At 31.3% G+C, this 27,358-nt stretch overlaps 3 protein-coding genes and 2 non-coding genes across 6 annotated transcripts; 1 reads left to right on the top strand and 4 right to left on the bottom strand.

Annotated features, from left to right (window-relative positions):
• Window positions 1-1,424: 1,424 nt before the first annotated feature.
• LOC133675424 (truncated transcription factor CAULIFLOWER D-like) lies at window positions 1,425-5,846 on the bottom strand. The gene is made up of 8 exons (XM_062096793.1): window positions 5,584-5,846; window positions 5,389-5,467; window positions 2,653-2,714; window positions 2,414-2,513; window positions 2,213-2,254; window positions 2,005-2,046; window positions 1,762-1,838; window positions 1,425-1,691 (listed from the first exon to the last, which is right to left on the bottom strand). Exons 1-8 carry the CDS (start codon window positions 5,763-5,765, stop codon window positions 1,664-1,666), a joined length of 612 nt encoding a protein of 203 aa, XP_061952777.1. The 5' UTR covers window positions 5,766-5,846; the 3' UTR covers window positions 1,425-1,663.
• Window positions 5,847-12,185: 6,339 nt separating this feature from the next.
• Window positions 12,186-12,763, bottom strand: LOC133675116 (uncharacterized). The gene has a single exon (XM_062096394.1). It carries the CDS (start codon window positions 12,737-12,739, stop codon window positions 12,386-12,388), a length of 354 nt encoding a protein of 117 aa, XP_061952378.1. The 5' UTR covers window positions 12,740-12,763; the 3' UTR covers window positions 12,186-12,385.
• Window positions 12,764-13,320: 557 nt separating this feature from the next.
• On the bottom strand, window positions 13,321-13,410 carry LOC133676384 (small nucleolar RNA snoR114). The gene has a single exon (XR_009835595.1). It is a non-coding gene; the product is annotated as a small nucleolar RNA snoR114 (small nucleolar RNA).
• Window positions 13,411-13,415: 5 nt separating this feature from the next.
• Window positions 13,416-13,486, bottom strand: TRNAG-GCC (transfer RNA glycine (anticodon GCC)). The gene has a single exon. It is a non-coding gene; the product is annotated as a tRNA-Gly (tRNA).
• A 5,840-nt stretch (window positions 13,487-19,326) lies between these two features.
• On the top strand, window positions 19,327-26,694 carry LOC133675313 (CBS domain-containing protein CBSCBSPB5-like). 2 transcript variants are annotated; one of them, XM_062096656.1, is made up of 14 exons: window positions 19,327-19,746; window positions 20,552-20,720; window positions 20,834-20,966; window positions 21,054-21,224; window positions 21,368-21,446; window positions 21,574-21,687; window positions 21,830-21,896; window positions 22,228-22,333; window positions 22,415-22,473; window positions 24,064-24,173; window positions 24,257-24,390; window positions 24,686-24,771; window positions 24,865-24,954; window positions 26,272-26,694. In XM_062096656.1, the coding sequence occupies exons 1-14, from the start codon at window positions 19,616-19,618 to the stop codon at window positions 26,446-26,448; spliced, it is 1,626 nt and encodes a 541-aa protein (XP_061952640.1). In that variant the 5' UTR covers window positions 19,327-19,615; the 3' UTR covers window positions 26,449-26,694. The 2 variants fall into 2 exon arrangements, with proteins under 2 accessions (XP_061952640.1, XP_061952639.1); XM_062096655.1 differs by having other exon boundaries at window positions 22,415-22,482.
• Window positions 26,695-27,358: the final 664 nt, after the last annotated feature.

The raw sequence follows: 27,358 nt of genomic DNA, 5'->3' as shown, positions 1-27,358 counted from the left end.
AGCTAAATTCTTAACCAGCTCAATATTAAAAAATAAATCAACAAAGATAATTTTGAAAAAAAAACTTGTGGGAAAACACTATAGCAAAACAAAAACCATGTAGGAAAACATTGTAACAATCCACAGTGTTTTAAAAAAAAAAACCACGAAGTAAAATAAAAAAAGACCATTTAAAAAAAAATTCATAAAAAAAAAGCTATGCAGGGAAACATTGTAGTAATCCATGGGAAAAGTTAAAGTTAAATTCTCAACCAACTCAATATTAAAAAGAAAATTCAACAAACATAATTTAAAAAAAATACTTCATGCCACCATCTTGGTTTTGCTTAATTAGTAATTTTGAAAAAATACTTCATTCCACCATCTGGGTTTCGCTTAATTAGTCTTAATTCAGTTTTTTAGCACTTATAATTATTTTTCTTCTTTTGGGTTTTTTTCTTGCTCGAATAAAGTTTAAGGCTTTACTTTGTTTTTTCAATTTTTGGTGCTTGTAGCTTTGTGAGTATAGCACAACTTTGGTGTCTCACAGATGCTGTTTTATGTTTGAGCTTGAATTTCCCGTCTTGGGTTGTGTTTGGATAGAGGGGTGTTGTTTTCTTGGTCTGGTTTTAAGTGCTTTGTAAAGTTGGTTCAACTTTGAAAAAAAAAAAACTATAAAAAAAAAAACATAAAAAAAATATGTTTTTGTTTATACACTTCCATTAAGAATTTGGGCTGCAAAAACAAATTCAGAATTAAGAATCTAATTGCTCATGGCACCTCCTTGTGGATTCCTATACATATAAAAAACTTGATCAAATACTAGTTGATAATACATGAAAAAGCTACACGGTAGTATTAACTCTTAAGTCGAGTCCGATCCAGCCTACACAATGTTTTATATAACATACACATCTCTCTAAATATCTCTATATAGATATTTAGGATATTTATAAGATATTTATCTTTAAAACATCTATATAAACAGAGTTCATTTCTTTGGAGCTCAGATTTCGGAGTTCCTCTCTAGATTTCATGTCTCTAGACAAAACAAGTACAATACAAGGCTTAATAAGCATTTAAAACTAGAAAATACAACTCACTCTCCTCGTCACTTGTAAACAATAAACTTTAGAGTTGATGAAACCTCAACTCAGTGACAACTATATATCAGCGGCTATGCCAATGATATGCCATCAGCTACACTAGCAGCTACGCTACGCCTCGGATAAAGGATAATTTTTTTTCAAAATAAAATCTCATTTTAAATTTAACATGGTTTTGACCCAATATAGGATAATCCATAATCCGGCAATTTAATGATTTGATTTTAAAATAAAATTCAAAACAACCCAATATCCGATCATTTTTTTTTCGAACTCATTCGTCATTCCTGTAATTGAGAGGGATTGTTCCAAAGAAAACATACCACGAGCTAGGCTATGTAGTTAAATTTTATACACTTAGTTTATAGACTTCTCTTGTTTTTTTTTCTTTTTCATGGGAACACTTTATACACCACAAGTCGAAAGAACACAACCGAAATACCAAGGGGGCATCATCAGCCTCCAAAGCTTTATGCAAATAAAGAGGAAGGCAATTTATTATCACCACGAACCCAGCCACCACACGAGGTTCATTTTTGAAGATTATAGCTTCTTGTAAAGGACCATTCACCGCCTGTTTAATGGTGAGATCCCTCAAGAAAAATCCTGCATTAATTTCGAGAATTCAGCACTCGCATGTCATATAGCCAGAGAATTAAATATATTGATTAATTACCTTTGCTGACGAAAAGCATTGCATGCATTTGGTTCCGGGCTCCTCGAGCTTGCATTGGCATCAGGCAGCTCATGCAACTTAACCCCAAAAATTAATTATAGGCAAATAAGAATACTATTAATAATAATTTCAAACTCCAACTCTAATTAATTTAACCTAAGCTAGCTAAGTCAGGAGAGCATATGCTTTTATTTTCTTGAGAAAAAAAATACAATTTTAAGGTGGCAGTTTTGAATATCTCACTCTTTTCTGAAGACGAGCATTCTCCTCTTGAAGGGCTCTTTGCTGCAATATTTCAACAAGACAGTTTGGATTTTTATTCAGTATATATTTTATTATATTTCATTCAAATCCGAAGATGATCGTACAAATCAAGAAATAATCTGTTAATATGAGCTCTGATGGTTGAAGATACATAGCTAGGAGCATATGAGCTAGAGCTTCTCCTTACCTCGCTCTTCAACAATTTGATGTGCTCTGAGATGACTCGTTTCTGTGGATCACAATTAATCACATGTGAGTCAAAATAAAACCTTTTTTTTAATTGTTTTCAAATATATATATACTGGGTTTTCACAAAAATATATAAAATGATTACCCTGTTTTTCTCTCTTGCTCTTTTATTTTTAAGTAAATATATAAAATGATTTACCTTCTTAGAGCGGATACGTTCAACCCCCGTCTTTAACTGTCGCTCCAGTTGCTTCAGCTCTTTCAACCCCAGCGGTGCTATATCTTCTCCAATAAAGTGCCTAATAAAGCAACGGTTTGATGATAGTACTGATCAGTTATCAGGCGGGGGAGGAGGAGGAGGAGGAGGAGGAGGCGGCGGCTAACCATTATAAATTAATTTACAATGATGGTATAAAGAGGTGCATGGAACATACATACCTAAGTTGGGCTTCTGTTTTATCTATTGTTCTCCTTAACTCTTCAATCTCACATCTCCAAAACTGTTAAACAAGGTAGAAAATCCATGAGATGCTAGCAAAATCAGAGAGTAACTGTAAAAGATGTTGCAGTCCATCATGAAATCTATTTAATTCACTCCGAGGGGGAAAATGTATCGATTTTTGGTTTAGTAGATATTGAGAAATTGAGAGATCATAAGCACGCAAATTATAACAACAGCATCTCCCTCCTATTTTGGCACAAATCTAAGTCTTGTCATTATAAATTTTAGCCACCCAATATTTTATAGTGTTAACATCATTGTCTTGGTATAATTTTTCTCTAAATATTCTCTACACCAAGTAAGCAAACCTATTTATTTATATTTTAAGTTAATGTATTGTTGTTTTTAGTGTTTGTATTGTAGTTTGCTTGTATATTTTAGTGTTTTATAATATTTTCACAAGGAATTAAAGTTTGATTTCTATTTTAAAGTTTGTTTGTGATTTAATGTAGTTGATTTGATTTTATAACTTATACTGACTGAAAAAAAAAATTATAGGTTATTTAATGGATAACAATCACATTTTATTAATTTTATTGTTAAGTTGGAGATTTTGGAGAAATTGATTTTTTATAAAATTGATAACAATTAAATGATATTAATTTAGATTGAATAAGTTTGAATTAAACATATAATAGATAATTAGTTGGCTTATTGACTACATGCCATTAATTGGATTTGTTTAGTTGATATTTTTATGCATTATTACATTTTTTGTACAAAAATAACAATTGGTTATTAGATTGTGAATTATTTTATAATTACTAAAATTAATTTTGAATTGATTGTTACATTATTAATAAATGTTGTCATCATTAATTTATATAGGTTTCGTAAGTAATGAATGATTATTTGTGGATGTATTTATATTCACCTTGAAGGTTGTATAAAGAAAATTATAGTAGAGTTCAAGGTTTTATTAATTTTATAAAAGGTTTGTTAAGAAATAATAGTATTGGTTTGTACACGAAAAACCATATTTTCCTTATAATATCATGTTAGAAAGATTGTTGGCTCAATACTTACTTCTAGCAACATACATGAAGTTATCGATGATAATAATAATCATTATAAGACTATGGTGATGGATGCAATGAAAATAAATCATGATTATTCAAATGAAGGTTCACGTGTAGATGTAACTAAGGAAAGTTTTTGATGAGATGCAACAAACTTAAGGGTGGTAAGGCAAGTCTAGGAAAATCACAGCATAATTATGTAAGTTTTAATGTGTGGCGTGTATGTTTTATGTATAATAGTAATCTTTTTTTCATAAATTTATTTTTGCTTAACGAAATTTTTAACCAAGTTGCGCGATTTATGGTATAATGCCTATAAGTATGCAGTGAGATATGTCAAGTCAAGAGATTTTGATGTTTGGAAGAATTGTAAATCTCCTCGCATCACAAAGAGTAACTAAGAGAGAGATTTAGAGTTCTTCATGTCAAACACTTTTAAAAAGTGCTCACAGAGTGGGTCCTCAAATAGAAATAAAGAGATTCATGATTTTGTTAGTAAGCATACTAGTGGATCATTTCCTTTCACTAACCGAACCGTGCAAAGCATCTGGTAAGAGCCTATTTTATTTTAAAACTTTTTTCTTCAAAAAATAGTTATTATTTGTGATAAGGTTTAAGTATTGATTTATTTTTCAGTCTACATATCTTGGGCATGAGCGTACACCGATAGAGTTATATATGGAAACACGATATGGAGAGATGATAGACAACAAAGGGTGCAATAGTTTATCAATAGCCAAGCTGAGATGTTTATTGTAAGTAGACTTTGAAATTTTTTATATATTGTTTGGACTAATGATTTTTTATACATATATCTAACTTGTTTTTCTTTGGTGTATGAATAATATAACGTCATCATGTGTGTCAGATATAAAGAGGACCCTTCAACTCATTCAGAATATAATATACCACATAAAAGATAGTTGTTAAAAAATTAATAATAATAACATATTTTATTTTATAGAAAAGGTATAAAAATAAACGTGATTAATTCAAAATTAAAGAATATTTAAAAATAAATAAATTTAGAGACCCATGGGCTGCAATCCAGAAACACCTAGGCTTTAATAAAAGCCCAAAGCCCATTCATGGCTAGCGAGTCGTTCTTGTCTTCTTCTTCATTGATTTTGCAGAAATTCGACCAACAAGTCGGATTCTTGCTTGTCCATCTTCTTTTCATTCATTTGGATGGATAAGACTCGTGATTTCTTTCACATGAAAAAGGTATATTTAGTTCGTATTTTATAACACGTGTTTTTTAAAAGTATTTTTTAATTAAAAATGTATTAAAATGGTTTTTTATAATTATTTGGATTTTTAATATTATTAAGTTAAAATTATATAAAAAAACATTAATTAATATCTTTTCAGAATAAAAAAACATTTTAAAAAATATATTCAATAACATAAACAAAACAGCCCTTTGAAAACGGTACCGACACTGTTGTACAACAGCAAGTATGGGAGGTTCTATTCTCGAATATCTTGTCATGCGATTGACGGGTCGTCAACATCATGTATAATTTTAAAGCAGTATTGCTTCAACAGTTAACTGAAATCGAAGAGACTTTTTATGCACAAGAAAATAAAAAAGATGATGCTTTAATTTGGATTTCTATACAAACTTGCAGAATTTAGGGAAGCAGTAATTACCTCCAAGGATCTAGAGCGTTGGTCATTTGTTCCAGGCAGACCGACTTCACTCCGGTACCGAGCGACGCTCCTCTCCATCCTGCGACCGTCGTAGCAATAAACTTGATCTTGTTAATTTGCTTATATAACTTGTAAAGCATTCAAAACACAGAGAAAAACAAAGGTAAACATGAGAGGAGAGGAAGAAGTACTGACTCATGACTTGAAAACTGGTAAAACTTTCCAGTTGGAGAGAAAATAATGAGGGAAACTTCAGCTTCGCAGAGAATTGAAAGCTCGAAAGCTTTCTTTAGAAGCCCATTTCTTCTCTTTGAGAAGGTTACTTGCCTACTAGCTGAATTCTCTATTCTTTTTAGCTCCACTTTCCCTCTCCCCATATTTGTCTACCTCCAATAAGGCAAAAACAAACCTTATATTAAACGTTCCTCTACATCTCTCTCTCTCTCTCTCTCTCTCTCTCTATATATATATATATATATATATATATATATATATATATATATAATGTCCTTTGAGATAAGTATATTACCTTTTTTATATAGCAAAAGGGAGGATAAAAAGAAATTAGGAAGGATGTCGTAGTAGATGATGATAAGAAAATAAGATGAACGAAATCAGTGCCGTTTGTTTATGTGGTTGGAAAACATTTTAACAAAAATTCGAGTTTTTTTAAAAAAATTACTACATTTCCAAATAAAAATATTTTTAAAAATAATCACCGGAGTACAAATCAGCCTTGCCACTAAAGTGTTCTTTTTGGCAGAAAGGCCCTTTTATTTGATTGTTATTACAGCGGACTCCACTTACGTGTCGCATGCATTTTCCTGTCTTTTTTACGTTTTCATTTGGGTCTCAAAGAACCCAGTGATTCATGAGTGTGTCGATTTCTTTTTTTGCCTCCTGCGTCCTTTCTCTCTGGATCTCTTTAAATATCCTGCATTAAATTTAAAAATACTACAATTAAAATATTCTGAAGTAATCATCACAAGCACGGTCCATGATTGACATTCATAGCAAGAGTTGAAAAATTTAGGATCGGAAAGGCCAATCGAGATAATTTCAAGGACTGCAATTTTATCATACAAGGCAATGACAAATCAAACAGGTGGTTGAGATCGAAGAAATTAGAGGACGAGACATAGGAAGGTGGGTGACACGCAGAGTAAACTTGGGACAACGAAAGGATTCGATTCCATCCAATAAGAGATTGACACGAGCCTCTGAGATTTGATTGATTTGATTTCCCCTTTTCAAGTAATTTTGATGGAGAGTAATCTCAAAATTTGCCAAATAAGTCCCTGGTGAAACGCGTCATCATATCCTTTTGAATACAAGGAGGCTAGTTGGTAGTCAATACAGGAGAGCCAAACACACCTAATTAACTCAGTATTTTATTCATTTAAATAAAATTATATGTGTGATAATTGATGATTATGATTAAAGTTTTATGATTAAATTGATTTAAAAATAAAAATCATATCAATTTTAATATGATATATCTATCAGTACACATAATTTTATTTAGGGGGATGATTTCCAGAATTAAGATATCAAATTTATTAAAACTATTACAAAGATCATCACTGATCTTCTTTAAAATAAAATTTCTATTAAGATAAAGATTAAGAGAAATGTGATAACATTTTAAGAGATAAACATGGATTAAAAAAGATTGATTAAAAAAATCTTGAAAAAACATAGTAAAACTTGAGGGATTAGAGAAGCAATTAACTCAAATATATATATATATATATATATATATATATATATATATATATATGAACGAGGAGAAAGAGATAATAATATTTGAATCAAAGATATAATAATTGTAAAGTGCAAAAGGTCCTTTAACCCTCTCTCATGTCTCTATATAAAAAAATTAAAATAGGATTTTAAACTTATTAATAAAAACCTAAAAGCGCTTGATGTTTTATCATAACATGCTTTGAGTAATATTGTCCCTTCCAACAATGTTTTATTTTTTTTAGTTTTTATAATTTTTTATATTATGGGCCTTAATCTTTTTTTTTTCTTAGTTGATTCTTTAAAATTGCTTTGATTTACTGTTAGTCTTGCTTTTTTTTTCATGCTTGCGTATAGAGATCTCGATATGTTGAGGAGATATTCTGTCGTTCAGTTAATCATTTGTTTGAAAAAAAATCAATTTTATTTATTTTGAATAATTATAACTTTATGGATCAAATTTAAAGATTAAACTAATATTTAGTCTCTTTATTCTATCAAAATCGGGGAGTGATTTACACAATCAAAGGGGAATTCATGTGTTTTTTTTTTATTTTGACCTCTAACTTTTGTTTTTCAATTTGATACATTCACGTTAGCATTATTTAATAGTTGACTTGATAATTTATTTTAGATGCTTGACACGAGGACCTTGCAATATCAAAGGAACTGTTTAGGACGAGATTATACTTGATTTTATAAAATAAAACAAAACTCGGTTAATATAAAATAATTAAATGTTAAAATATCAAAATTATAACTGTAAAATAAATATTGAGAGGATTTTTTTTTATAATATTGTGAATAGTTTATCTTTTAGTAAACCTAATCATAACATTCATAGAAACCTCAAAAGGGCTTAATAAATCGTGACTAAAATATATATATAGAAATTAATAGAATTTTCTCCATCCAACAAATCATAATTTCTTTCGGATAAGGGTTCTTTATATTAAAAAAAAAAAAAACATTCTATGAACGAACAACATGCGGGTTCCTATAACAAGGTATGATGACAAACAGCGGTTGCGGCTAATTTTAGGTGCTGATCTTGAATGAGTCCACAAGAACAGAAAAAAAGACAAAAGTGCGGTGATGATGCATACAGCTAGCTATACAGGTGGGGAGGCTGTGAAGCATATTCAATAACAATTCGAAACGTAGATAACTTTATATCAAAGAATTAATGGTGACATTTTGAGATGATGTGATCAAATGAAAAGGGCGATGGAAATGGACCGGAGGTGGGGCTGGCAGGATAATATTTTAACTCGAGAAAGCCAACTCTTTATTCCACTTTTCTCAGAAAAGAAGGGGAAGAAACCTCCTCCTTCCTCTCTTTCTTCGACCTGTGGATGGTGTTGTCTACTTGTAATTCGTCGAAGGCGGCTGCTATGTGTTTTGAATTTTCAATAAAGCCCCCGACAGAGTTTACCAGAGAAACGATGTGGATCCACTGACCAAACAAATTCAAACATCAAGTTGTAGGGCAGCAGCAGCAGGAACTGATGCTTTTCTGCTTGTGTAATTATGATTGTTTTTTAAAATATATTTTATACTGAAATATATTAAAATAATATTTTTTTTATTTTTAAAAAATTATTTTTAAGATCAGTACATCAAAACGATCAAAAATATATAAAAAAATTAATTTTTAATAAAAAAAATTTAAAATTTTATAAAATATAGTTTGCACTGCGATTCCAAACAATGCCACGTGGTTAAATTGAACCGGGTTAATTTATTTATTTTTAATTGATAAGATAAAAATTTTCTATCTTACCTCTATTGGGTATAGCGCACAGGTCGAGACTGAGATCGGGAGTACGAGCTACATCTTGGGCGCTAGTATTTTCATTCAGACGATAAATGACTTGTTATCTATGTATTTTTTTTTTTCCAAATAAAAAGCAGGAAAACAATTGTTGGGCCAGGAGCAAGTGCCCGACTGTTTTGTGACAAGCCTAGTTAGCGTGGTTGGACTCTCTTTTTTTTTTTTTAATTTTATAGTTTGAGATCGGTTTTTTATTTAATTTTTTTTATTAAATATTAGGTTAATGATAAATTATTTTTTGTATTTTTTATCCTATAATAAAATAAAATAAACAATTCAATTTAATGAAATCGATAACCCGAGTCTTGGATTTAGCAAGTTGACTAAGGTTAACATGCTATGTTTTTTTTTTCTTTCATTTGATTTGTTTCAGGTCTGCCCAACTAACAAGATCGCATTATGATAACTCTTGTCCAATTTAATTTAAAATCTGAACTAAGCAAACAGTCAGGTCAAGTGTTTTCAAGTTTCAACCATTGTATCAAGTTTAGTTTAATGATAAAATCAAAAAGTTTTTTATAGTTTATATATTACTTTTTTACATTAAAAATATTTTTGGCTAAGTTGCAGTGAGAGCAAGGGAAATAAATTAGTAGGAACCAATTTAGGTTAATGATTCTTTAAAATCTCAGAAAATAAGTAATATTTTGGGTAATTATTAAAAACAAATCAGGTAGAATTAATAGGATAAAAAATCCAAATTATATTTTCTTAAAATCTTTCAATTATAAATTCAAAAAATTAATGGACATGCAATTTTCCTTCGATTTTATTTTATTTTATTTTATTTTGACCTGTTAAAATTCTTCTTGGATCTAGTCCTTTTACTTAATTGCAATTTTTAAAATATTCGAGGTAAAAAAATATAACAGATAATAAAATTAGTCGGATAAGAGAGAAAGAACTAATCAGGAATGCTCACCCTAATTATGTGAATGGCAAGTCTTGTGTGGCAATGAAGTTATGGATTACACGTAACATCAAAGCTAACCTGATCGCCACGCTACTGCCTTAGGCCCTTAAGCAGTAATCTATACTTATCGAGGGCACGATCCAGCTACCACAACATCATTTTTTTAATTATTAATTTCAGTGTTTTTATTAGCTTACCTACATCTTGACTAATCTTATAAATTTTAAAGTTAATGATTATATAAACAGTAATAGAGACAAGAGAGCTGACAGGGCCTTAACCCGTGCAAGGAAAATTTTCCCAACCCCTCCCTTGGCCCTCATTTAATACATATTTCAATAAAACAAACCGTTTTAAAATGATTTTTTTAATTTGACCCTCCTCAAAAAAAATTTCTTGCTCCGCCCTGCATATAAGCCTCTAGTGATCCTGAGATCTGTGAAACTCAAACTAGTAACTTCTGAAAAGCAAACTTAGAATCTGACCAAATAAACTACATCCTTGAGGGATGCAACCACAACATCATTAGACACCCAGGTGGGTGGCAGACGATCCTCGGAGGGTTGGTGCCCACGGCTACGAGGGAAAAAAACACATCAATATGTTTTGATAGCATGTTGCTACATCAAAGACAAGTTCTTTAATAATGAGTGATGAACTAAGGTTAGGGGTGGAACATGACATGTTTGTTTTTGTGTTTTAAAAGTAAAAAATTTTAAATTTTTTTATTTTAAATTAATTATTTTTTAATGTTTTTAGATAATTTTGATGTGTTAATATCAAAAATAATTTTTAAAAAATAAAAAAATATTTTAATATATTTTCAAACAAAATATAATTTTTAAAAAAATATTCACTGTCACCTTTTCCAACACCCGTACCATCCAATCAGGAGGGCAGGTACTAATTCTAGCAAATCTCGCTAACCAATCGGCTACTGTGTTCCCTACCCTGCTAATACAACATAGTCTAAACTTGGTATTAATGCATGAATTATTATTATTTTTTAATTGTTTTAATGTGTTAGTATTAAAAATAATTTTTTAAAAATAAAAATATATATATTATTTTAATATATTTCTGAATAAAAAATATTTTAAAAATAAACATACTATACTCTCAATTACCCTGAATATTTGTTTTATGTCAGCTATCTCCTACGTGGACTCATTATTATTTTGCAATATAGATATAAAACCCGGCTAGCAGGTGAACCTAGATCCAGATCCAGCTGGATTAAATTTTATTTTGAACCGTCTTTTTTTTTATTAAAATGATATCAATATTATTTAAAAAAAAACTCTGAAATGACGTTGTCTCAGGAATTATAACCTGGATTGAGCCTATAACCCATGAATCAACCCGCCTAACTTACAACATAAGTTATGAGCCGTCAGCCTTTGACCAAGGAGCTTGTTAGCCTTGTTTCCAAAGGGACTCGAGGCTGGAGACATTGGGCTAAAGTCATTGCTTCTGGAATAGATCAGATTAAAAAGCCCTTGAAAGGGGCCCAACTCCCAAGCCCGTTGTTACCAAAGTCAAATTTGAATTTTTTTGCAACTTTTTTTATTATTCAGTTTTATATTATTGAATATAATTTTAAAAATTATAAACGAAATATATCAACTAAATCCAAATATATAAAAAAATAATAAAAAAAACAACTAGTTTCATGGCATCATTTATTTCATTTTAATAGCACCGATGACTTGAAATAAATTTTTATTATATTACATTCCTATCAGATTTACAAGATAGAATCTCAATCTTAATTATAAATTACGTAACCACGTTATCATGATATTCTTATGATACTCTCAACCCCGTTTACCAACGACCAATCGTTTCTCAGTGCTGCTCTCTCTAGTCAGCATGGTTCAACAAATACTCAATTACAACTTCTATTTTATTGCTTAATAAAGGCTGTTTGGATTGCTGTTGAAACGCAGTTTTGTAATTTTTTTTGTAATTTTTAATTTTTAAATATATATATATATATATATATATATATTGATAGGTTAATATCAAATTTAAAAAAATAAAAAAAATTATTTTAATACATTTTTAAATAAAAAAACTCTTAAAATATAATTTAATCTCAAACTCCCTTTTAATAGCAAAATTTATTCAAGCCGAGATCCTGATCTACACACTCACACAGTATACAACATTTTTTTCATGGGCCAAACAAGACCTAAACTCGAGAACAGTGAAGTGTCGGTCCTCAAAACTCATCTCAGCAGATAGGAATGATGATCACATGTTTACTTCCAGGTTTCAGCGTAAAACAGATAGAAATCAATACCAGACGCAGAAATCATACTCTGTATGGATAGTTTATATCAGTGCTGCTCAAATCCCATATAATCACCAGATTATTTAAATAAAAAAAAACTAAGAAGAACCATATCAACAATAACAAAAGTTCTATAAACTTGGGAGAAATTAAAAACAAAAGGGCAAAAGAAGAAGAAGAAGAAGAGGGACTACAAGATTGGTAACAAGAATTACTTAGCGGCATAGATGTGAACACCAATGGCAACAAGGAAGATAGTGATGAGCCCAGAAAAAACAATAGCATGCACAACAATGGAAGCACCACTTGTCTGCATATTCCCAAACTCCACCACCCTGCTCTTTCCAGGTATCTGAAACAACAGCCCTGGTGTTAACAGCACAAACAGCACCACTGCTACTATCACCGGCCCCCAATCTGCCATATCAAAAAAGAGAGAAGAAATTATAAGAGAGAGTATAAGAGAGAAATGGTGGGCTTGTTGAAAAGAGGGTGGAAATATGGAGTTCAACGAGGGGGGTATGCATCGATACAAAAGCCTTCTTTGCATAACGTGTCCGTGCATTCTCTTTTTTTAACGGCTCGGATCTTCCTGACATGTTAGTTAGCGTTTCATATTCTAATAGTTATTGTTTTTTTGTTTTAAAAAATATATATATCTTGTTTGAAAATTTATTAGAATAATATTTTTTTTATTTTTTAAATTTAACTTTAACATCAATATATCATAAAAAATTATAAAAAATATAATTTGAAACAAAAATAAATTCTCAAAAAAATTTAAAAATATTTTTTAAATGAAAAACAAACACAACCTTGAGATATTGACTTAAAAAAATTAAACTGGGATGAATGTTTATAGACAAAAAAATATGATTTGCTCACCTGATGATGATCCTTTTACCTAGATGGAATAAATTACGTGGCAGATACAATAGAAAATAATATGTTTTTATGGCCTTTTAAAATATCTAAATTAAAAGATCTAAATTGTTGATATGATTTTTTAAATAGTATAAATATGATTTTTTTATATACATTATAATAATTAGAAATTGGCTCTCTCTTTTTTAGATTAATTAAGTATAATATAATAAGGGTTATATAAAAATATATATATCTTGTTCAAAAAGTGAGAAATAAAACAAGCTCAGATGCACTCTTTGTCGTCCGATGGAGATCAGACGGTAGTGATAGACCCTGTCATCACAGTGAGCACAGACTTCCTCACAGCTTGTGAATGCACCAGCCGGGAATCGAACCCGGGTCTGTACCGTGGCAGGGTACTATTCTACCACTAGACCACTGGTGCTTGTTGAAATAAGTGTGATATATATTGCATTTGTAGTCTTACGTTTTAATGAAATCCACCGCACAGGCTTCGATTATTAAAAAAACGCATAACCAGCCCAAAATCTTATTTCAATTAAATGAAATGATTGTTCGTACAATAAGAACGTAAGTTAAACTAGGAATAAAAATATAATGTTAATTACATTAAATTTGATGTTGATAAGTAAATATATCAAATGTTCTTTAGGGTTACATAGAAAAGAACTCCTTCTATGGATTTATTGATGTGTGATTTTTGGTTTTACTTAGATGAATTATTCGTAAGATTCGGTCTAAAATGAGTAGAGGTTTTGAGTAAAATTATAAATGAGATATTTTAAAATATTAAAAAAATATTATTTATTTATTTTTATATATATCTGATAAATTGGGACTTTGAGTAATCTTAATTTTATATTTGGAGTTTTTTTTTGTTAAGTAGAGGTAATTTTTACAACATAGTTTAAACTTGGCATTAAGGCATGAATTTTTTTTTCTTAATATTTTTTTAATGTTTTCTAATTATTTTGATGTGCTAAAAAAATTATTTTAATTATTTTTTAATTGCAAAAACATTTCCTATAATATTTACAATTTTTTATATGTTTCAAGAAAAATTGGTGTGATCCGTGGTGGAACTCGGGTCAAAGGACTAGTTAATTAACAAAAACTAAAAGAGGTAGTTCTTTTACTATGATCCGCCTTACAAAATACTATTCATCGCAATATAGTTTTTCTTTGTATTTTTTCAAATCTAAGCATTTTTTTTTTCTAATTCCACCATTCAACATTTAATTATTGAAAATAAAGCTTTATGGTTTGTTGTGATTTACCTTCCATGTAGTTATTTCGGTCTCATAAATCGTGTCGCGGGTTTGACGGAATAACTTGATTGATTATAGTTTTTTTCTCTGTCTTTTATTGGCATTTTTTTCAATTTTATAATTCAAAATTGGTTTAATTGGGAATAAAGTGTTATGATTGGTTTTATTTTTTTTATTCTAAGAGGTTATCTCGGTATCGTGTCCTAAGTCATGGGGTTCACAAGTTATTCAGGTAGACTTGAGTCTTTTTATTATGTTTATTTTCTACATTGAATTGTTTTTAATTTCATCATTCAAAAATAAATTTATTAGGAAATAAACCTTCATAATTTATTTTTATTTGTTTTTTTAGTTATCATGGTCTCATAATCCAAGTCGTCTGTTTGGCGGGTTAACTAGCTTGGGTCATGTTTCAATTTACTTTTTATAAGGTTACATCAGTCTCTTGTTCATGGGTTTGACAGATTAATCTGAAGTGACCTTAGTCATTCTTTTATGTTCTTTTTTTAATTATTTTTTTTTTTAATTTGATCATTCAATATTGAGTTGATCAGGAACTAGGTTTCAAAATTTATTTCAATTTACTTTTTACAGGGTTATCTTAATTTTATGACCCGAGTCATTTTTTTTTGTTTTTTAATTGATTTCTTTTTAATTTTATCTTTAAATATTAGATTGATTTGAAATTATACTTTATAATTTGTTCAATTTTCTTTATATGAGTTTACCATAGTCTCATTATTCGAGTGGTCACAAACTTGACAGGTTAACTTGGATTGATCTGAGTTAATTCAATATATTGTCCCCTCAATATTTAAAAAGAAACGTATGTTGTTTTGAATTTTTTTAGTTGAATTATGTTTTTACCGGTTATTGGAATTGTTTTTGGATCTAAAAAGTTGATCGGGTCATATAAGATTAAATCTCATATAATTATTTTTTTACTAGAAAAATATTATATATTTATTTTTACATTTTAAAAAATAAAGATCCGACCAACAATCTAGTCATCATCTAAGCAGTAAGAAATAGAATTAGTGCTGACAATTCCTTCAGAGAACTCACAAAGTTTCAGGTAAATCAATTTGCCATGTACATGGAGATATCAAAAATCAAATTACCTAAATCAATTTGCCATGTGCATGGAGATATCAAAAATAAAAAAAAATGCAACAATTATAAGAACACAAAAAGAATCTAAAGACAAATCTTTCTTCCAACTGATCCTGTAGATGATGATTTTGCTTGTAGCATATTAACCGGTGTAAATGCGAATGCCCAGTGCTAAAATGAGGATGGTAAAGACAACGAAGAATATGAGGGTGTGGACAACAATGGCCTTTCCGTTGGTTGTGAAGCTGCTGAACTCCAGGTTTCGTGCGTTCCCGGGTACTTGGAATAACAGGCCAGGAGAGAGCACAATGAAGAGCACAAAACCCAGCAATATAGGTGCCCAGTCTGCCATTGTTGGATTCTGTCTCTCAAAGACCTCCTCCTTCAAGATCAATTGAAGAAATGCAGACAAGAATTCTCTTCTTGGTTTCGGTACTGCAGCACAGCAAGATCCTTTATAGATGTTATATTCCACTGCCAAATGGTGAGGTTCGAACAGAACAAGATTCCCACGCAAAGAATCCTTTATATGTTTTTCCTTCTTCTTTAAAGGAGAGAGTTCAGTGCATCATCCACGACCTGAGATGGATGATATCTCCTTGCTGGGGTTAGGCATATTCTCCTTTAGAATGGTCCTCGTCGGTGGCTTTATCAATAAATTGTTGTGCTCTAATGATCAAGAAAATTGACAATCAAACAATTAATTCTGTAAAAATAAAGTGATGACCAGAAACAAATTGGTTCTGAGATTAGTGCAGAGCGTTTTAGCCAATGGATTGCTATTGTTTAATAGTACTATTCTGTAAATTCCAAATCATAATTTGGATAGGCGTGGATGGTATTGAGCTGGCCACTAAATTGGTGGCTAGTGTTTGCTCGAGTGTTTTAAAGAATAAAATAAAATTATGTTTATTTAATTATATAATAAAAAACATTGAGAATAAATGAATTGATGTTTAAAACAAAAATGGTAACAATAATTAAAAGAAAAAAAATGCTTGTCAAAAAGGGAAAAAACACATAGTTGAATTCTAAGATAAATCAATGTTAATGACAGAAAAAAAAACTATATAATAAATTATTTTGATTCAATTTGAGTTAATATGTCAAACTCGCAACTTGAATTGTGAGATCGAGCTAACCTTATGAAAAGAAAATTTAGAAAACAAATGATTGTCAATTCCCACCATTCCAAATATAGAAGGTTCAAGGGTGTTTGAGAATGTGGTAAAGATTGCTTTTCAAAATGCTTTTTGCTCATAAGTGAATTTAAATAATATTTTTTTTATTTTTTAACATTAACACATCAAAACGATATGAAAAACATAAAAAAATAATTTTAAGCAATTTTTTTAAAATTTTTAATAAAACTTTTTTTGAAATGCAATTCCAAACAACATCAAAATAAAAAAAAAAAAATTAATCAACAAAAAGAGGTTCAAAAACTGAAACACCTATACAAAAGAATTGAAAGGAAAAATTTAATTATATAAAAGAATAAAAAACAAAAAGAGATAGAATGAAGGGAAAGAGAATCAAATTTGATATAAAAAATAAATAAGATGAAAAATTATAATTTTAAATTAAATGAAAAAATTAAAAAAAATCAAATTCACAAAAAAAATTCAAAACAAAAATTAAAAATAAAAAAATAAGGACCAAATACATAATTTATCTCCTATTAATTAAATAATTACCAATATACTCTATGAAAAAAAAACTATATTACCTCCGATAAAAACCAACCCAATATAGCACCATTTTCCTCAATTTAATTAACACCATGCTAATCTCAACATAGGTGTGTTATCCAAACTGTGATAGATCCTAAATAACACTATGCCGAGTTGTCTCACGTGCGCTGTGAGTTAATTAAGCTAAGCTTGGTTGTCTTTTGGCGCTTTGATTTTGTTTTTTTTTAAACTTATTTGAAATATAATTGTATGAAAACTTATTCATAAAAAAACCTGAATCATTAGATTATTAAATCAACTTACCAACAATATTATTATTATTTTTATTCTTAAAGCTAACTTAATCATATTTAATTAGGTTAATTAAGTCACGATCAAGTTAACTAGTAACATAAAACCGATGTTGAATATGGCTGAAATCATGAATTTTTCAGGTCAATCCATCCGGGTTAAGGTTCAATAATTGTGTTTACGAGAAAGGATTAGTTGAAAACAAGTTGTCAGTGAACAAGGATTGCAAAATGAGCTGGAGGGCTGACACGTCATAAATAAAATGGTGAAACGTGTGGGTCATCAATGTTGCATTTCACGCGCTCAATGGGGATTAATTTTACAGTCACAGCCACCACTGCATCTCCAGCCAAAAAAAACAAAAAGCGGTCATCGGAAAAGAAACGATCAGGACAGCCACTCGCGTCCCTCCACTCTATAAATGACATTAAGCACTCTCTCTCTCTCCCCGTTTCTTTTACCTCCATCCACCAAATTCTCCACCACCGTGCCGCGCCATCGAAGCCACCTGAAACACTGTAGTGGCCAATAGCACCTGCATAAACAAACGAACTCAAAACAGTCTCTCTCCGACATGAAAAACCATCATCAATCACGGCGGCACCACCAAACATAACTAATGCAGCTGAATATGCTCGGATCTGGTGTGCTGGGTTGCATAAGTTAATTTTTTTTTATGCAATCATGGATATTGATAAAAATAAATATTTAGTTTAATAATTAATCCATCTCAATGAAAATATGAATCAACTGAGAAGGAGAGAATTTTTTTTTTTTACCGTGCATTCGGTTTTATTTCAGATCTTTTTTTACATTCTTCCATATAAATATGAGCGACGAGGTAGTTTGATCCGTGATGTGACAAATTCTAATATAAATTAGACCGAGTCAAAACAAAGTTTTTTATAAATAAAACAATAGATCTGAATTCATAGAAGAATCCAAACCCTAAACCAAACTAAATCCAACAACTATGCTGTTAATTAACAAATATGTTGTCAACCAATCACTACTGATTCATTTTTCAATGACCTTTGGTGGAGGGATTTTGTCTTTCCTTTTTTTAATATATAATAGTCGGTATAAATCAAGTTATATATGCTTTAATTAAGTCACGAGGTTCTAAAGTTTATAACTATATAAGTATTTAATGGTTATAAGATTTGTAGAACTTGAATTGATAATTTCTGAAGAGTAAACTTAGAATCTGACTAATTGAGTTGAACCACTTCAAATTATTTTATTTTTAGAGAATCATGTTTTATTTTTATGTTTTGTATTATCTAATAAAAACAAAAGTTTAGACAAATTAATTCTTTATCTAATATATATTTTACATATAAAATCATTATAATTGTCAACTAGATTAGTGGATAGCATAATGTTGCCATCAAGAAATTTTTATTAGTGTCTTAACTTTGTCAATGTGCTTTTGTAAAAGTGAAAAGTTTTTTAATCATGTATTTAAAATCTAATTTATATGTTCTATAAAATATAATTTAACGATTATATAAGTAAATAAATGTAAAAAGAGATTTTAATAAATAAAAAATAAATATAAATAAAAATATTTGATTTAAAATAGATTCGATGATTGCTTAATACTTATTTTGACATAAAATAAAATTTCAAGATTTTATATTTATTTTTAAATATTAAAATTATGATATTTTAAATGAGTCAATTTAAATTAAATATTAAGTTTTATTTTTAAATTTATTTTTAATTTTAATATATAAAAATGATTTAAAAAGAAAAAGACGAATCATCATACCAAACAATCAATTTGACATTGTTTATTTCTTTTTAGGAGGTATGAAAGGAAATTTACAAGTTTTACCCAAACTAAAATAAAATCTTACCTTGACCCCTTTATAGCAAAGAAAAGGTAAGATCCTATAAAAAAATGGGGCCAATTCAGTAACGTGCAAAATTATCGTTGGCCTTCCTCCCCATTCTCTAGCAAGTCTCTCTCCATTTCCAATTCTTAAGGCATTCCTTTTCCCTCGCCTCGCCTCGCCTCGCCTCGCCGGTCGGTCCATTTTTCCCGGGAAATCCCGACACCGCGAGAACTTTACCGGAAAATATTAAAAAAGAAAACTAATTTCCTCTTATCTTGATTATTCCCTGAATTATCAAAATATATCCGGATTTTGATTCTGAATACTGTTATTATTGGTGGTGAAGATGGCAAGTCAAGGAAGTTCGTCGAGGAAAAGTATGTCGTATTCGTCGTTCCAGGGAAGAAAAAAGGCTAATGAGAATGGAGGAGGAGGTCTTGATGGTTCTAGGAGATCTCTCACCTCTTCCCGCTCTATGTATGTTCGCTCTGAGTTTTTGTTTTTATTTATTTATATGTTTGATTCTGAAAACCACTTTTATTTCTATTTCTTAATTTAATAATTAGAGCAATGAAGGGAAAAAAACAATGAGTTTGGAGTATTTTAAATATCGGTTTTGCCTTTTTTTAGTTGTTACATGTAATTTACGGCTTTTTTGTAGAGATTACTTGGCCATAATAAATTGTGGGATACGAAGAGAAGAGCTTTGAATTGTATTGTGGCTGTTGCTTGCAATTGTGAGCTATTGAAATGATTCAATGAATATATTAGTTTGGTTAACGAGGAAAACAATCTGTGTTTGAGGGTGGAGAGGAGAGTCCTAGTAGGATGAACTTGGATTTTAGGTTCGTTCTTGTTGCCGTGTTTGGTAATGGATCTATTCTTTTCTCAGCAAATAAAAAGGAAGAAGAAAATTTGTGAATCAATGACAGTGAATAGATTGATTGAGTTGCAGAATGTGATCATGAGGAATTCTTTTATATCCTATCATTATTATTCATGCTTCTCCCACTTCTCCCGAATACAGTAATGAGATGCTTGAGCTTAGTAAATCACGAAACTCTGGGCGTGGCTTTGGCCTCATGTTTAGGTAATCAGTCTCTCGGGCTACTTCATCACTGGATGCATTTTAGGAGACATAATAGTGATATCAGATTATGTAGATAGATAGATTGGCATGCTGCTCACATGACAAATATCTATATTCACCGGAAGGTCCGGCAACAATGATTGTTACATCACCATTAATGTAACCTTCCATTTATAACTGCATCTGAAACAGGGGACTAACTGGAGAGCGCACAGTAAAACGTTTGCGTCTGTCAAAGGCCCTGACAGTACCAGAAAGCACAAGCATTTATCAAGCTTGCTGTCGGATGGCTGCTCATAGAGTTGATGCCTTATTGCTAACTGACTCTAATTCGTTACTTTGTGGAATCCTTACAGATAAGGTATGACTAAAATTTTATGTTGTCAGGACCAAAGAAACTAGTGGAAGGAATTTTCCTCTTGCTGCCTTTAACATACCGTGGACCTATTTTTGTCTTATTTCCTCTTTCTGTAGGATTTAGTTTCAAGAGTAATTGCTCGTGAGCTTAATCTTGAGGAAACACCCGTTTCTAAAGTTATGACCAGGAACCCTGTTTTTGTTCTTTCTGAAACTCTTGCCGTGGAAGCTCTCCAGAAGATGGTTCAAGGTTTGTAATAAATTGAGATGCATGTCAACCCTGCAACCCTGTTACATCTTACCATTTGGATATGGTCCTGATATTAATAATCAACAGGAAAATTCAGACATTTACCTGTTGTTGAGAATGGAGAGGTTATTGCCTTACTGGATATAGCAAAGTGTTTATATGATGCCATAGCTCGTATGGAAAGGGCAGCAGAAAAAGGAAAAGCCATTGCTGCAGCTGTTGAAGGTGTTGAAAAAAATTGGGGGACATCCATATCTGGTCAGTGGAAAGTGTTCTTTTGAATAACCTTTGTGACTGCTTGTCCTTCCGGCTACTTTGTTACTACATAATGCAGTGTAGAATTAATTCCTTACTTCTCTTCATGCTTTTGTTTTATTTTTATTTTTTTGGTTCACACACAGGAACCAATACGTTCATTGAGACACTTAGAGAGCGGATCTTTAGGCCTGCTATATCTACGATAATTCCAGAGAATTCAAAGTAGGTAATAATTTGTCTTCTTGAGTGTCTATCTTGGATATTCTACTTCTACCACTGTTTGCTTAGAGGATTTGTGGACAAAATGGACTGCAAGTTGTTTAATTTGATATGTTGTTGCATCTTTCAGGATTGTAACTGTATCACCGACAGAGACTGTTTTGGAAGTTACAAAGACGATGCTCGAATCTTCATCAAGCTGTGCAGTAGTGACAGTGGATGGAAAACCCCGAGGAATTTTTACGTGAGTTTGTTTTTAAATTGCATCTAACAAGCAAGTGAATAGAGTTAAAACTGCATTGGTTATCTGCGTTTGCATCTAAATCTTATAGCAGGAAGTTTTTGTTATGCTGTTATTATTGATACACCATTTTTTTTATTCTCAGTTCAAAGGATATCCTGATGCGAGTAATAACACAAAATCTTTCTCCAAATTCAACTCTTGTGGAGAAGGTATCTTTCTCCTTCAGACAGCGTAGTATGCTTTTGAGGGATTTCATCAAAAGAAAATTGTACATGTCCTGTATCCTCCTATTTGCAATGATATAGAATCTGCTAACACCATGGAGAATGTGTATATCTACCCTCTAAGAAAGCCATTATCCAATTATGTTTTCAAGTTGATCTCATAGTGAGAATTTAGGAAAGATATTACCTATTTAGCATATTTTAAATGAAGCAGTGACTAGCAAAACTTAGACTTGGACCCTTAACATAGAAGAATATTTCTCTCTGATAAATGGAAGAAAGTGGTAACGTCAGCCATCTTCGAATTTTTCTACAGGTCATGACTCCCAATCCAGAATGTGCAACGATTGATACACCAATTGTTGATGCTCTGCACACCATGCATGATGGGAAATTTTTGCACCTTCCTGTGCTAGACAGAGGTGCCATCCTCGTAGATAAAGAGTGAAATGCTTTTTAGCCAGTCATTTTGGTTTCTGATGACCTTGGATGGTTGGATGCAGATGGGAACATAGTTGCTGTCATTGATGTAATTCATATCACTCATGCTGCAGTGGCCACAGTAAGCCAAGTCTGTTTCTTTCTTGGACTATGTAGTGCTTTACAATGTTCCCTTTGCAAGTTTTATTGACCTGGAACGAGTTCTTATTTCTTTGGATTAAAAAACACTAAACGACAGTGTTTTTACTATACATCACGCTACTATAGCCCCTCTTACAATTTACTATGGATTGCTGCAGTGAATTTTCTTTTTTGTTTTGATCATCAGGATTTTTTTATCCTCAATTGAATCTTTTTGTGGCCAAATTAATGGCTGATTGCTTCTGATTTGTTAAAAAAGGGTAAGATTGAAAGACAAAGGGAAAATAAGTGGCAATTTAAAAGTTTACGTGAAAAGTTTAGTTTGGTCTCGTGTTCCAATTTCTGAACTTTCTGCCCTTTTAGTTTTTGAAAATTCAATTTTACTTCAAAACTTTATTTTTTAGTCTTTGTTTTGAGAGAAGAGAGATAGAGTCGCCAGATTTCAATTAAAGAGTGAGAAAGTAGTGCTTGACACCGATTCCGACCACGAAAAAAATTGATTTTGGTGTTAATGGGTTATATTTGATGAGGGGAGTTTCACCTAATTGTTATTTGTCATTTCCCTTACTTGAAATAGTAGATCTGACCTTAGAAAATCTTTTAATTCGGGTTGATTTTGAGATTTTTATGTTTTTTTGACTATTTTTTGGTTTATTTGAGGCCATGCATAACTTTATCAAGGTCTCTAGGGTGTTTTCTAGGTGATTTAGGTAAAAAATGAGTTGAAAAATGAATTTCTGAGCATAAAATACTCATGGCCTGACTTTTCATTAACCCCCCAATCGTTGGTTTCTAGACTAGTAGCGACGCGTCTTCTATGTTGTTTTTTTTAATTAACCCTTTAATATAAAAAAATAAGAGGCCTGAGTTGTGGACCAAGCCTCTTTTGAATGGGCTGGGAGCGCAGGCCAGCACATGCCTGGCTTGTTTTTTGCTCCTAAATTTTGATTTGTATTCCATTCAAATAGATTGATAAAAAATGATTTGAAGTTTTTTTTATTAGATACCATTGAATTTCCATTTTTTTTATGAAATCATAGTTTTTTTTTAATGATATTACTGAGTGTTTTTTTTTCACCTTCGTTCATGATATTTTTAGATTTTATTTGATTGTTATATTTTTTTTTGTTTGTTGTTTTATTTTTTTTTCCATGAAATTTTACAACATTATTTTTAATAACATTAGTGGGCGATTGTTTTTGCAGCTCTTCACCATAAAAAAAAAATCTTGGTTCACAATAAAAAAATTCTTGCTGCTGCATAAAATATGTTGCTAATGGCTACACTTTTTTTTGGCTGATTTTTTTTTATCCAACCCATGGTGGAGTGCAGGACAATAGACGACTAATAGCTGTAATATGTTAGATTTAAAAAAACAAGTATTCTTAAAAATTCCTCATATATCCGTTTCCAGCTTGTATTCGATGTATGCTGTGTTTAAATATTTAGGTGGCATGCATGTGGTATTTTATTTTCCCCATAGAGTGTAAATTTATATTTGAGGAGAATATATGATGCTATGGTTATTTCTGAGAAGAACAAAAGCATTCATGTGCCCTTCATTAATCAGGTCGGGAGCGCTGCTGCAGCAAATAATGAGACTGCAAACACAATGATGCAGAAGTTTTGGGACTCTGCCATGGCTTTGAGTCCTAATGGTGATGATGAGGAGGCGCGGAGGTTAGATGTTTTGGTGTTAATATTATGCTAGCATTTCGATTTCATCTATTTGGTTTACTTACATGTAGTTGATGACATGCCAGTGAAGGTTCCTTGAAATTGGCTTCCGAAGGAACAGAGGCTGGGAGATCGCTTCTCTATCCATCATCAGTGTATCCCAATGTATTTTCTTTTAAAATTGAAGACAGAAGGGGGCGAATGCACAGATTTACTTGTGGTAGGATATTTGTTTTGCTTTTTATACTAGGCTTTTTAAGATGGTCATGAATTTGGTTTGCCCCACTGCATCAGGCATGCATGTAGCTTATAGAATTTGCATTTCATTGCAAGTTACTGCCAGGTGACTTGCTTTAGAGAGTACAAACATATATTTGTTATACTCGTGAAGTTAGGCTTCTTTGGCATAGGAGACGTGAATGGCTGAATGCTGTGAAATGCTGGGCTCACTTAACGAAAATACAGTTCACATATAACAGGTAGCTGACTTTTTTTATGGCTTTCTTTTGAGGTAGAGACCCGGAATCTGACTGATATAATAACTTCAATCCTTCAGAGGCTAGGGGATGACATTAACTGTAACAACTTACCTCAAATTCTGGTATGTTTTATGGACTTCATACTATGATCAATAGCCTGAATTAGTTATTTTCCTTATCTTGATTTCATACTAACTTGTGGTTGCATTCTCAAGTATGAAGATGAAGACCATGACAAAGTTGTTCTGGCATCAGATAGTGATCTCATCACAGCTGTAGAGCATGCCAGATCAGCTGGTTTGAAGGTATTTTCAGATGTCTGCTTGTCATTGATGTTTTTCTATAAAAAAGTGGGATAAATTAGTTAAATTAAGGGACAAAATTACCTGGAGAATGAGCTATTGGTGGCAGTGACACTGATTATCTATAAACTGTGAGATTAGTTCTGTGTGGATCATCCTCTTGACATGAAAGACTCTATGAAGTTTCTATTTTCCAATCTAAGTTCTATACAAACATTGTTACGTATCAAAAAAAAAAAAAAAGGCGCAACCTGAATAACACTTAAAAAACCAAATGCAGCAGTCACCTACTCACCTTGCGGTAGAATATTATATTATTTTGGATATGCTTATATTGGATCCTAGATGAAAAGGAGGAAGGGATTTTTTGGGCCAGTGGATGCACACACTTTCTCCCCACACAGCTACTAGGCCGCCTTCATTAATGTCTTTTCTTCTTAGGTTAAATTCGGTATGGAATTAAAAATTTGAAGAGAAAATGTCAAGGGGGTAAGATTTAAGAGTGAAGCGTTAAGGATGTAAAAATTTTGTTGATGAGTGAAATGTTAAAGGAGTTTGGTATGTGTTTGGTATGAGTGTTATACCTTGAATTAAATTATATTAGAAAAATAAATATACATAAATTGATGGGTCTTGAATGCTCGGAGTAAGATAAATAGGGAAACTTTTGATGGTAAATTAAAAAAATCAGAGGGAAAGCAGAAAAACCAAAAGTTTTCCTCCTTGAACGGTTTTTTTACTTCCCAACTTGAAAGGTAACCCTTACCCTTCCAAATTTTGCGTACCAAACAAGGGGGAAGGGGGGTGAAAAATTACAAGGGTAACTTTTCATCTGCCTTCCTTTCATACCAAACACAACCTATTTGATAACTTAAATGTATTCCTAACCTACAATAAGAATAAGTTTGCCCCTTTTTAGTCCTATGAAAGGTAAGTTTCCTTTTGTTTCGGGTTCCACATTTTCAGGTAATAATATAAAATTTTATGAAGTGCTAGTAAAACCACTTTCCATTCCCTTTTATCCTTATAATTAAGAATGGTTTATCCTGATTTTGATTTGCATGTGTAAATTGAATGTTCGCTTTTATCTCTTTTAGAAGCCTTGATCTTTCCCAGATTTTGGATTTTTTTTTAGAAAGAGCCTTGAATGTTTGCTTTAATGGTGTTGTTCTGTTTGTTACCAATATAAAACATAAACCCTAACTGTAATGGGAACAGCCCTCAGGAATCATGATGAGTTTCTGTTTTGCTGTAGCAATTATTATTTCTGAAAGGATATGTTAAGCGCAGCCTTCTTAATTTCTTTGATGAACTCTGCAGAGTCTGAGGTTGCACTTAGATTATTCAGGAAAACGTGGAAGGAAGGGTTCTCGTTCAGAAGGTTTCGATTATGTTGAAGCAGATGCACGGGCATCTGCATACAGTACTCTTGCCGCAGGCGCTGCTCTAGTTGCTGGGGTAGGCGTATTAGCATACCTGAAGAGGTCTGGTTACTGATGCTTCTAAAAGTAACGAGCTCATTCAATCTTTAACATCTTCTGATCTAAAAGGCCAAACAGGCATTGATTGCAACGGGATTTTCCTTTAATTGATGTTTTGTAGAACAATACAAGAATTCTTGGTTCTGGTTATCTTGTAACTTCGCCTGTATCACTGCCACTTCTGTGTATTCTTTCATGGAGATTTTTGTGTACAGAAAATACAGCGATCATCCAGCTTTATTGACAAAGGCAAGTTTTCCTACCCCATTGTTGCTTTTCTCAAGCCAAGCGTTTGTAGGAAAGAAAACAAGGACAAAAAATATCTATAACTAATTTTATATGATATGTTAAATAAAAACCCATTAAAAGAACTTATTTTACATGTAATGGAAATAAATGTACATGTATAATATTTTTTTATTCATAATATATTTTCAATGGTTATTAAAGTAAAAAATTAATTATAAACCTTCTCAAAACCAAAATAAATAAATAAATAAAAATAAAGCATTTTATTCTCTCCTACTATTATTGCTTTCACCCAACGAAATATATCTATATATCACCCGCTTGTGAAACAATCAACTATCCCTAACAGAATAACCGTTTCTTTAAAAACCCACATTTTGGCGCCACTTCCTCAAAAACTCTTCTCATCACACAAATTCTCTCTCTCTCTCTCAATCTTGAAGGAAGCCCATAGAAGGTATCAACAATGGCTGGAAAAGATCAAACTACAAATGATCCTACTCAATCTCCTCAAACATCCAATCTTGAAGCTCAAACCACAACGAATATTATAGATCAGATTGATGAATATTATGGATTTCTCGGTGCTGAAAATATAGAAGAATCCGAGCCAGAATTTAAAGAACTGTTATGAACTTCGGAGAGTGACATAGAAAATACAGAACAAGAACAAGAAA

This window comes from Populus nigra, chromosome 16, assembly GCF_951802175.1.
Source record: "Populus nigra chromosome 16, ddPopNigr1.1, whole genome shotgun sequence".
Classification (NCBI taxonomy): Eukaryota; Viridiplantae; Streptophyta; class Magnoliopsida; order Malpighiales; family Salicaceae; genus Populus; species Populus nigra.
The sequence above is the reverse complement of the archived record's forward strand: the minus strand, read 5'-3'. Positions and strand labels throughout refer to the sequence as shown.

Excerpts from the sequence above, each read along its gene's own strand:
- LOC133675116 (XM_062096394.1), bottom strand. The coding sequence starts at position 12,739 with ATGCACGGACACGTTATGCAAAGAAGGCTTTTGTATCGATGCATACCC.
- LOC133675424 (XM_062096793.1), bottom strand. The coding sequence starts at position 5,765 with ATGGGGAGAGGGAAAGTGGAGCTAAAAAGAATAGAGAATTCAGCTAGT. Across the intron at positions 5,468-5,583 it reads TACCAGTTTTCAAGTCATGA|GATGGAGAGGAGCGTCGCTC; the intron begins GTCAGTACTTCT and ends CGACGGTCGCAG. Across the intron at positions 1,839-2,004 it reads ATGCTCGTCTTCAGAAAAGA|TTGCATGAGCTGCCTGATGC; the intron begins GTGAGATATTCA and ends TTTGGGGTTAAG.
- LOC133675313 (XM_062096655.1), top strand. The coding sequence starts at position 19,616 with ATGGCAAGTCAAGGAAGTTCGTCGAGGAAAAGTATGTCGTATTCGTCG. Across the intron at positions 20,721-20,833 it reads GTGGAATCCTTACAGATAAG|GATTTAGTTTCAAGAGTAAT; the intron begins GTATGACTAAAA and ends CTCTTTCTGTAG. Across the intron at positions 24,772-24,864 it reads ACAACTTACCTCAAATTCTG|TATGAAGATGAAGACCATGA; the intron begins GTATGTTTTATG and ends TGCATTCTCAAG.